The sequence below is a fragment of the Eretmochelys imbricata genome, chromosome 2, assembly GCF_965152235.1.
Source record: "Eretmochelys imbricata isolate rEreImb1 chromosome 2, rEreImb1.hap1, whole genome shotgun sequence".
NCBI classification, from domain to species: domain Eukaryota; kingdom Metazoa; phylum Chordata; order Testudines; family Cheloniidae; genus Eretmochelys; species Eretmochelys imbricata.
Window position 1 is genome coordinate 219306671 of NC_135573.1, and position 12127 is coordinate 219318797.

General features: G+C 38.5%; 1 protein-coding gene across 4 annotated transcripts in view; it reads left to right on the plus strand.

Moving 5' to 3' along the window:
- The window catches only part of ICA1 (islet cell autoantigen 1), an 89661-nt gene that overhangs the window by 44446 nt on the left and 33088 nt on the right, over positions 1-12127 (plus strand). For all 4 annotated transcript variants that reach the window (XM_077808043.1, XM_077808045.1, XM_077808044.1 and 1 more), the window contains 2 exons: positions 10148-10273; positions 10464-10562. In XM_077808043.1, coding sequence (XP_077664169.1) covers positions 10148-10273; positions 10464-10562 — 225 coding nt within the window. The remainder of the gene's footprint in view (positions 1-10147; positions 10274-10463; positions 10563-12127) is intronic.

The window sequence follows — 12127 nt, forward strand, 5'->3', positions numbered from 1 at the left end:
GCAAATGTTATGGTGAGAGCACCCTAGAAATGCCCATGAGGAAATCAATAATTTTGTATGCAATGCAGAATTTGGATGGTGTCCATTAAATAAGGCGTAGGGCATTGTGTTGAACGAGGAGGATAAAGAGAAATATTGAATAACTAAATACCCATTCACTGAATTAGGCAAGAGTCCTGTGGGGGAGAAAAAAAGAAGTGATCATTTAATTAATGACAGTATCATAATTCATACACACAAGGGTGTGGAGAGGTGAATTAAAGTTCCATGGGCAACGTTAATGGCATTTCTTAACTTTTGAGTTACGGATTTTGCAGCCATAAAATTACATTGATTTTTTTTTTTTAAAACAAAAACCACGGTGTTAAAAGAATGTAAAAGAGATGACGCTAACTTGTACCTGGAGCGTTAGATCCAGAACTGCAGCTTCTGAAATTCTGTTAATGGTTATGTGCCACAGCCACCACGCCAACATGCAGGGAGTGTATAGAGGAAGGGACAATCCCTCATTCCCCTCCAGGCTTGCGTGTCTTCTCTTCTCATGGCCAAAAAGACCCGATTGGTGGTGTATTTTATGCTGCTCTTTGTTCCTTCCCAGGGTTTTACAACCCGTCTTCACCTGGGTCCTAGAGAGAGATATTGTCTTTTTAAATTCCTTTATTTGCAGGTCACACTGCAGCTGCTTCCTACATTCACTGCTCCATAGTTTGGCTAGCCAGTTAGAACTGCTTGTGCTGGACCATGAGGATCAGTTCCTTCTTCCAGGGAAAGGAGCCTCTACAGGGCAGGGTCCATAGCTGTTCCCTTGTACACAGAAGACCCATAGAAGTAAGCAGATCAACTAATTGGCTAAAATCTTGTAGTATACCAATGCTTTTCTCCAAGATCTGCTTCCTCCTCGGCAGATCTTAAGAGTGAAATAGGCCATTGAGCTCTCCATGCTTCCCTCTTTAAAGAACAAATAATAAGAGAGTGCTCCCCAATCAATCACCTTTAAAGATCCTGCCACCTCTACCATAAAAGAACCCGGTTAGTAGCTTTGGAGGTTTTGTGGAGCAATGAAACTAGGACAAAGAGCTGTGGTCATTGGAGAAAGGACAGTAGACTTGAAAAGATAGGCGTGCCTGAGCAAGTGACAAGGGTAAACTATTTTCAGCTACCCTCAGCATAGTAGTCAAACTCCTGAATGTTTATATGAATTGAATCCTGTAACCTCCTGAGTTTTGTCTAATGCTAACTTGTATATGTTATATAATGTTAAATAGCCCTCTTTATTAATACAAGCAAACTTCAAATTCAGTAGTCTGTTTAAAAAAAAAAATCAGTGGAAAAATGTATTTTGCCTCTTCTACTTCAGCACTAATTAAATGACTGATAAGTAATTAATTTCTTATTGCTAACAGCAACAGACTATATTCCTGAGCATAGGGAGGTCCAGTAGAATGAATTTTATATATATTATATATCTGTTCTGTTAATACAGAGGAATATGTTAATCCTTCCATTGCTACTTTGATAGGTTCATTAAAAATCTTTTCAAAGCGATAAAATATGAAATGTGTGAAAGGGAATTTGAAGGGAAACCAAAAATGTTAGAGTATTGGAGGTATATCACAGACAAGCCATTCCTTTTCTGATTTCACGGTGTGATGTATGTCTGGCAGATCTAGGCTAATTGACTTTTACTACTCAATTTTTGTGCAACCCATAATTGAAAATAGGTTTGAGCAATTGTATGTTGGATGAGAAGGAGAACAGGCGGGCTACCACTAATGCTGTATCCTTGCTGGAGTCAGAGAATTGCTCACATCTGCAGATAGTCTGTGGTTATGAAATAAACTGTTATGATCACCACTTAATCATAATTATACTGAAGTTACATCTCTTCTGAGCCAAGAATCTCAAGCTAGTAAAATTTTACAAGCAGAATGTTGAAAAGCTTAGCACAAGATTCTATATAAACTTGACATGAGGAGCAAATTTATTTTTCCCTATAAACAAAATCCACAAAGATGTTGACACAACATGGCATGTGTCCATGATGTTAAGAGTTTCGTACTGGCAGGTCTGTACAAAGTCTAAAAAAAATATGTAATCATCTTCTCCCAGGACTTAAAAAATAAGCAGCATCTGAACTCAAAAAACACTCAATGACATCTTTGCTTCCAATATTCTATTACCATTTTAAAAATGCTAGCACAGCACTTTGTAATTTAACATAAAGTTCCTTCCTTGCCCCAAATATCTTAACAATATAAATAAAACAAGATATAGGAGGAGGGATTGCTAGAAGAGGTGGGTTTGAAGGAGGAACTTGAAGGAGGGAAGACACAAGAAGGTACCTAGCCAAGAGGACAGGAAGCCTGTTCCAGGTGTTGGTACAATGTGGTACAAGGCAAAAGCTTTTTGGATGAAAGGATTAGGAAGGCTGTTAGGAAAGGAGAAGACTGAAGGAGAAAATGAGAACAAATGGGGGAGGTGGGTGGGAGGGGAGTTCTATAGGGCATTGTAAGTGAAGATGAGGCACCTGTCTGAATTAGGAAAAGATAGTAAGATGGTGGAGGTATCAAGCAGGAGGAGGATGTGATTGGAGTTGTATGAGAGGAAGATGGCTTTGGTGACTGGCAGTATTTTGAATAGCCTGGAGGAAAGAGTGAGAGGCCAGAAGGAAGAGGTTACAGTAATTAATGGGGGAGAGAATTCAGGAGCGGACAGAATTTTAGTAGTGGGGACAGTGAAGAAAGGGCAAAGTTTGGAGAGATTAGTGTCATGGTCCGGTATGTTGAGAGTGCTGAAGAAAGCGGAGGAAATTCACCATTTTCCCCTCCAGATAGTGGATGCTAGATACAGCTCTGAGATAGGAGATGTGGGGTTGCTATCCCAATTTTTGGGAAGGAACATAGAGCTCATATCATACTGCTCAGCAGAGAGCGTGCCTCAGTTGTAGGCAGCTGGAAGGGAGCCTGCAACACCAAGCTAATACAATTAAGGCGATCCAGACAACATCCCACTTCTCATGTTGTTGTCCTTGGAGAGAATGCAAAAAACAACCGCAAAAATTATTTGAGGGCTACGGAAAATGACTTCTAGTGAGAGACTTATAAAGCTCAATCTACTTAAATGAAAGCTGAGATAATCTTGCTCTTTATCAGTTTCCCAGTAGTTGCTAGTAGGGGTGGGAAGGGAATGTCTTTATGCTTCATGGACCCCAAAGACTCATGTCATCACAAGTCCATTCTTCTCATCTCCTTTAATATCTTTACCTATTGTACACTGTGAAGTATTTCAGGCACACTTTGGAGGGACGTGTTCTATTAAAAAATACCAGAGTTGTGTACTACTGATTAAAAATAAAACAAGCAGATCTACAAATACTTGTGTGAAGTTCTTCAAGATTATGGTGGTTCTATCTACATTTTAATAAGAGCCTAATTGAAAGTCCATTGAAGTCTATGGGAGTCTTTCCATTGGCTTGAATGGGCTTTGAATCAGGCACTAAGTGACCAAAAAAAATATTCTGTGGTGGTACAAATTGTCATAGCTCATTTAATGTGAATGAAGTTACAACAATTTAAACTAGCGTAAAATCTGCCCCAATAGGCTTAATCTGCCATTGATTTTTAGGCAGAACTCAAAAGTGGTGATTCCTGGATTTCAGAAGTCTGTTACCTATAAACACTTGGATCTTTTTAGTAAAGTATTTTTTAAAACAGACAAATATACAAATAAAGTATGTAATAACTTTATTTATTTCACTTCGCATAGTATCCTTAAACTAAATACTATTTTAAAAGATGAATAAGAAATATTAATGCATTAATTTTTAAAAAAAGAAAAGAAATGTGTGTATTTTAAAACTTAACCCAACACAAACACATTCATGTTTCTCTACTGGTTTTTCTACTTTGCTATCCAGGTGGATAGGGTTTTTAAAGACCTACATACTAATGGATTTCAAGTACAGAGCTCTTTCACCCACCCTTAAAAGCATTTCAAGTTGTTCAGTTCCATTTTGGTAAATTACACTATAATTATAAAAATACATGTTTTAGATTCTGAGATATGTACCCTTAAAAAGAGATCAAGTTCCTTTATATATTGCTTCCTAACAAGTCAGGGCTCTTCATTTTAATTTTAATTTATCATTTATGTAGTGCCAAAGGACAACATGGCTTTTACTTCTGTCTGTAAAGCTCTAGTAACATATGATCAGTTTTCAAGTGAAAAAATAATTTGAAACCCTCTTGTTCTCTAGCACCTTATGTACTGTAGAAGAGAGAGAGATTGATGGAACAAAAACAAGAAGCTTTCTTTTGTTGCTGGTAATATGGTCCTCAGAAACTGTATTATACTATCTTTTATTTGCTAGTTCAGGACTATTCATTCTCATGTCAGAACGTAATGTCCACATGAAATTTAATCCACACATCCCTTCCTGGCATGGTGCGCACACACACATTCTTATGTTTTTGGCTTCTCTGTTACCATTCAGATGGGGGAAGAAGATGTTATGACCTTTCCCATGAAAACTAGTGCACACAATGTGCAAAAAAACTGGAGTGTTAAGTAGATTTAGGGCCCGAGTTGTGCCTGCATTGAAGTTGGGGTGAGTTTTACAATAGTAAATTCTTTATTAAGATATATTATACCTTACTAAAAAACTACTAGCTACCATTTTGCATACACAGTAACACTGCCGTGGTTTGAAGGTCCTCGGCATTTATATTAGACAGGTAATTAAGGGGGTTATGTCTATGGTGTTTCAGTTTGATGTAGGCCCAATCCTTCAAATGTTTACGCATGAATTTAAATTACTAATCCTTGGGGCAGAACTGTAATTTAGTAATGTTTAGTGCCTAGGACATAGGGACCCAACCTGGTTGAGGCCTTCAGTAACTACCATAATATAAATGTTAAATAGTAGTAATACCAAGTATTACTGTTGAAATTCAATGGGAATAGTCACATATTAAAATTAAAAATGTGAATTACTGTCACAGGCTATTGTTTTTACACATGAATTAGAATTAAGTTTCATTTATGCCTCTCATTTTGATAATAAAGGTGGATAGAAAATCTTTTTCTTGAATAAATAATGTCATTTGTGCGAAGGAAACGAACTACAAGACTGAATTTAACCTCATACCAGCTGAAATACAATGAGATAGTGGTAACATCTAAAATTGGAGCCAGTGCAAATGACAGAGTTCAGAACATATAGTTGTTGGGGAGTAGGGGGATTAAAATGATAGCATAACTTTTTACAGGTTTGTTTTCTTTAAAACTACTCAGTCACAGTATACGGTATAAGCATAGTTAGGTATATATCAAAAGCATGGGAATTTAATTTATGAACACAGTAGGCAATCAGTTGAAAAAATTCTTGATTTCAATTATGTTAAGAGAAATACAGCACTCAGGCCAGCAAGGAGAGAAACTTTTCCCAATCATTGGTTCAGGAGCAGTTAAGATTTCAGACCTGGTTATCTGACAGGTAAGTGTGATTGTTCCAATTTCCAAGGTCTCATCTGGTTCTCGAGTAAATCAAACTGAAATGCTGTTGCTGCTCTAATGATTAAAATTAAATAGCCCTTCTTTATATTCTGCTCATTCCGTTACGGATCGTGTGACATTGTTTCTCAGTTTTCTATAATTTATTGTGTGTCTGACACCCTTGCTTTATCTGGTAGTTTTAGTTTTATCGCTGCTTTAATACAAATTAAAATGCTACCACCTCCCACAAGAACGTGGATTGATTGAGTAGAGAAATGTGTTAATTCAAATTCAAATAAAAAAATCTAATATTTAAGACCGATGATCATATCAGTATAAAGTAGTGCATTCCAAATCTGTATTTTCTAGGTTTAAGTGCAAGACTGTTAGAAGTAATACGTACATTCACTGCAGTAATATATCTGAATGTTGGGACTAGAAAATGATTTTTTGTTCAATGCTTGGCACGTTAGTAACTAAAAGACAAGGCAGTCAGAAGCCTTACAGGTGGTGGTGGTGGTGGTGACATTGCAGGATTTGCTTGTATAGCAACCAGTTCTAATCTATGCTATGAAACTAAGCAACTACTGAGCACCGCATGCTAGGTAGTTGCCTCTTTCACTGGGAAATGTTCAAGGCATATTTGGATTAGTGTAATTCACTTACGTAGTCAATAGAATCCTTTGACCCCTGTCAGAAATCTTAAAAATCTCATCATAGCCACAATCTTCAATACATTCATGTGCTGAACTTTCAAGACGTGACCAATGTTAAACATATGTGTAAGAGTTTGCAGGTTCAGGGCCATGATGAGCTGCTGTCATCAAAGACATGGTGTATAGAGTAATCACAGGAGAGGGAGATGATTAGTGTGTATTACATGAGCCCTTTATTTGAGAAGAGAACGCACGGTTCTGTCAGTGCCTAATAAATTATGAGGTATTAAGTAGATTAGGGTTGTCAAACTTCATTGCACTGAGACCCCCTTCTGACAACAAAAATTACTACATGACCCCAGGAGGAGTGGCCAAAGCCTGAACCCATCTGAGCACCACTGCCCCGGGCATGGGGCGGCCCAAAACCGAAGCCCAAGTTCTGCTGCCCTGCGTGGGGGGCCTGAGCTACGCAGCCCAGGGCTGAAGCCGAAGTCCAAGCCCCACCGCCCAGGGCTGATGCCCTTGGGCTTCAGTCCCACGCAGTGGGGCTCAGGCTTCGGCTTCAGATGGTGGGGCTCAGGCTTTGGCCCCGGGCCCCAGCAAGTCTAATGCCAGCCATGGTGACCCCATTGAAACAGGGTCGCGACCCACTTTGGGGTCCCAATCCACAGTTTGAAAACCGCTAAAGTAGATTATTATTATTAAGTGTTACTTTTAATATTAATTCCTAAAGCCACAAATATTCTTAAAAGATGTTTAATGTAATTTGGATTGTAAATGCATGTATAGACATACAAAAATAGGCAAAGACTCAAGCTGTTGTACTAGTCTGCATTCTCTCCTGAATATCCTATACTGCTGTTGCAGAAAAAGAAGTCCTATTACTGACCAAACCTCCGGTAACTCAAAATACTAGATGAAATCAACTATTTAATAATTCTCGGTGGTGTCTTGTCTTCCTTGTTTGGCAGGAAAAGTGTATGGCATTTGGTAACACAGCAGTACATTAAGTATTTTAATAATCAGTATTGACACACAAAACATATGGTCTTGAATTACACATTGGGTCAAGTGGATCAAGTATTAGTCATCTCTGTTTTCTCTTTTGGAAGCTAAAAGATTTATAATCATAGATTCAGTTAGGATATAGGTATATAGTTTGACATGTACTGTGTTACATAGAATCTTTAGAGGATGTATCCTGAGACAGGCTCCCAGGTTACAGAGAACATACATATACCACTAAAAGGAAAAAAGCACATTTTCTGTGGTAATTTTCTAACCAGTTGGAAAGTATTATTTTTAATAAATTGGAAACCTCACATACGTCCTAATTCCAGTCTGTTATATAAAACCCTTGTGCAGATTTACAATTTTGGAAGTTAATAATTATGCATGCTGTCAGCAGGAATTATTCCTGTGATCTGCCTTGTGTGTGACAGAATATTAAGAAATGAACATTCTTTGCACACTTGGGATATCACTGTGCAAGGTAATAGTGGCATTCATTGTTTTCTTGCAAAACACTGCGTCACAGCATATGGACTAGAGACCAGATTCTGATCTCAGTTGCACCAGTGTAAATCTAGAGTAACTCCATACTCATGTAACCCCATTGACATCAATGGAGCTGTTCTGGGTATACAAGAGCGTAACTGAAACCAGAATTTGGTCCTAAGTCTCCAGTATATTTCCCAGAACCCCAGCACCTTTCCCATTCAAGTACCTTTGTATAGCATTTCTTGGTAGCAAAAGCTATAGATAATCTGTTTAGACTTCCTTCTTTCACAAACTTAACAACTTTTTCCAAAATTCTTCTTTTAAGGTTGCATTTTTAAGTGCTTGTTCTCAGTTGCGCACGCGTACTCTCTCTCTCTCTCTCTGTGGTGGGGGAGGGGAAGTGGGAGAGTGAATTTCAAACAAAATGTACGCATTTGTATTAAGTTATGTGATGGCAGGGGAAAATGTATTTGTGTTATATTTAAGATTTTTTAAAAGAAATTTTTGCACACACAAGCTTCAGTAGCCGAGCCTTAAAACTGGCCTTTTGAAGTAGCTTATCTTCACTGTTCATGAGTTTCGAGACTAATTCGGAATAAAATAATGTACATTGGAACAAGTGGTATGAAGTTTCCTCCAAATACAGGGCTGTAATACTATTTGTGGTAATATGGAATAAGTTAATACATAATATCAATGTTCATTATGTGGGTGTGATTTTGTTTTTTAATTAATTTATTTCATTTTTTTTTTTTTGCTTGCCATTTCACTGTGGAGTTCTTTTGTTGGGTAAACTTTTTGATTTGTAACTATGGTGGTATACAGGCAAATCAACAGAGAGGTACGTGTGTGCGATATTTCTCCATTTTCTTAAAAAAAATCCAAGGAATTACATACAAAGATTTCCATCGATGTAATACTAAGGCAGTCTTGCAGAAATGTCATGAAAATGAAACTCCCTGGTCAGAGGCGCAGTTCTTCCGGCAGCCATGGGCACCAGCCACTGCCCAGCCCCTGGGCACCGGGAACCCCCAGTCTCCAGGAGGGTACAAGGTTTGAGCCAGGCTTTTAGCGCTTCCTGGGGGAGCAGAGATGCAGGAGGGTGGGATCTGGGGCTCCTAGAACTACCTGGCCCCTGCTGGGTATGGTGCTCTTCAGCCTGATCACCTCTCTGCATGAGAGCTCAGGGCTGGGTATGAAGCAGGGAGAGTTTGGAGTTGTGTGCAGGGCAATGTAGGGGAAAGAGCAGGGTGTGGGCAGGGATAGCTTGTTGCTGGGTGCAGGATGATGTCGGAGGAAGAACTCAGGGCTTGTGTGGGGCAGCGGGAAGAGACTGTAGAGCTGGCTGCAGGATGGAGATAATGGGTCTGTGTGTAGAGGTAGTGGGGGAGGAGAGGAAGAGTATGTGGGAGGGAGACTTTGGGGCTGGGTGCAGGGCAGAGGAGGGAAAACTCTGGGCTCCCCTCTGCAGGGAAAATTCTGGTTGCGCCCCAACCCTATTCACAAAACATCCGCATCAGCCTTTTACTCTGTTAGCTGCTGCTACTGCTAAGAGAACCAGTATTTTACTGGCCTTCAAAACAAAAAATTACTTGTTTAGTAGACAACATTGTGTGCTAATTCTGGAGAATGGGTAAGCAAAGGTTAATGTGAGCAGAAAACACAGTCCTGTGAAATTCTATATGCCTGTTTACCTAGGATCAGAAGGTTCTGACGTGTTTATTAAAAGTATAAAAAGAACCTACCTACCTATTATAAAGAAAGCTTTGAATAGAGAACTTTTTAAATAGAATTAAACTGTTAAATTGTAACTTCTACCATAGTCAGATGTGACCAACAGTAGCCAGATGACTGTATATAGTTTCATTCACATGGATCATAAAGAGCTTTATGCATATTACAGCACATTTTTGACTGTCTGAAAGAGATGCATACACATATAACTACATATATGTTTAACTGCTAGACACACAATAAATATTCTGGTTATCATGCATAATAGGGTGCATTCAGTTCCATATAAGTTGATCATCGTTAAAGCTTTTGAATTGTATTCCTACAAGTTGTTGTAAAAATAAGGACATTGTATATTGAACACATAAATAATAAATATTTCACATGCATTTTATGTAGTGTGTGTCAATATTAAAACATAACATCTTCAGTGAATGAATAGTAACTAAAAAGGACAAGAGAAAAATAAGACCATATGCTATCATGAATCAATCTACTTAATTCTCATTTCACTGGGAGTTTTGTGCAACATTCGATAGCATGATGAGGGCCTTATATAGGTTTTTAACTAGTCCTGTTATGTTTACCTAATTTTCTGAAAAGATTATATAAGTTTGCTGCACTGTTTTTCAGGGTTTTTTGTTTTTTTTATATAAGCTACGAGGCTGGGTAGATGGAGGCAGAAAAAGTTTAAATCATTAAAAACCAGCTGCTCCAAACTCCCTCATCTCCTGTTTGTGATACGTGACTCTTTGTATTTGAAGGTTCAAGCACAAGTACGTCATGCAAAACTAAATTTTGACAAATTGAAGACTGATGTGTGTCAGAAAGTGGATCTTCTTGGAGCGAGTAGATGTAACCTCCTGTCTCATGTTTTAACAACATATCAGGTATTCAAAGAACACTTTGACCTCAAAGGAAAGATTCCCTGTAAGCTGTAAAACCATGTTTTTCATATAGCGATAATGTGACAATATGCTGATAAGTATAAGAATATCTAAATCGCTTGGGGGAATGAAAGTTTGCATTAAATACTGATTGTTAGACTAATATTGTATTGAAATATTACTTTCTTTATAGACAACGCTGCTTCATTTCTGGGAAAAAACCTCACACACCATGGCAGCTATCCATGAGAGTTTCAAAGGTTATCAGCCATATGAATTCACTATGTTAAAGGTAAGGACCATACAAGTGTATTCTTTTATGTATCCATTGTTCAGCCAGGAGAGTAATTTGGTAATAAATGAAAGAAAAGCAGTACACCTTTTTATTTGCATATTCATCTCTAGGGGGTTTGTCATGGATTGCCAAGCAGTAGTCATGGTGTGCTTAAACACAAATACATGGTGTTCATCAAATATCCTGGCATTTCCTTTTGATAAATGCATATTGGCCAGCATATGGCCCCATATCAACAAAACATCCCTATTCAGGATGGCATTTAAGCACTTGTTTAAAGTTTAAGCACATGCTCAAGCATTGTCTTAAATAGTGATGTGCCCCAAGTGCTGAATCAGGGCCAAAAAGAATAGTAGACAAATAGGACAAACTGTAGGTTTTACTTTGTCCTCCACAATCCCACAAATTTTATGGCCACCATTTTTCTTTTTGCACTTATTTTTTAAGAACGGTTTTTAAAAACATCTCATGTTAAAAAGAACTGCATCTAAGTACATCTAAGAACCGTCTGCATCTAAGTACCCACAAGGTGATTTTGGATGCTCAAGCTCTTTTTTTCCCTTCTCCTTTACTTTGTTACAAATTCTGTGGTGAAATTTCAGGAGTGCAGTAGAACCTCTGAATCTGCCACACTTGGAACGTAGGGCTGGACTCCATTCTCAATGCCTATCTTCATGATCTCTTCTGTGCCACCGTAAAAATCACAGATCGCTTTAGTGAATTTGAGGATTCACTAAAGAAATAGAATTTTTTTTAAAAAATGTCAACTGTTCAGTTAAAATTAGAGTAACCTCTTGCCCAGTAGTCATTACACAGCAAAGAAGGCATGTAACTGGCTGATCCCATTTGCACCAAATAAATAGGGATGGGGAGAAGATGGAAGTATTTTCATCCAGGAGGGATTTGGGGAAGTGATAGGAGAGTTGCAACAAACAGGAAAGTCAAGAATGAATGACTTGTGACAATATGATATTGATTGAAACAACTTAGCTCTAAAACAATTTCAGGTCAGATCCTCAATCATTTGTGTGAATGCGTGTCTGTGTCACACGCAGAATAACCAGTTGGTCCACATTTCACTAGTCAGTCCTTGCAGCTGCACTATAGACCTCAGAGGGGGGAGAGTCTTGAGGTTAGAACTTTCATGGAGAGTTACCTCACAACCCCGAAGAGCCTATAGGGATTTGTGGTTGCCAATCCTCCAGGATTGTCCTGGAGTCTCCAGGAATTAAAGATTAATCTTTAAATAAAATTATGTCACGTGATGAAGCCTCCTGGAATACGTCCAGCCAAAATTGGTAACTCTAGGTCTGATGGTGCAACGGGTCAAAAAAATCTGATTTGCTAACCTACACTGACGAACAAACAGCAAAAATAAATCAAGGGCCCATTCCTGAGCCTGATTAAAGCATCATAATGCTATCTTAATTAGCCAGAGGAGGAATCCATCTTCTAGGAGCAGTCCTCAGATACCATAAAGCTACTATAGTGACTCCACCCCACCTCTTTCAGCTCCCAGTGCAGAAGACTGGGATCATGGTCAGGATAGCCCTATGTGATAA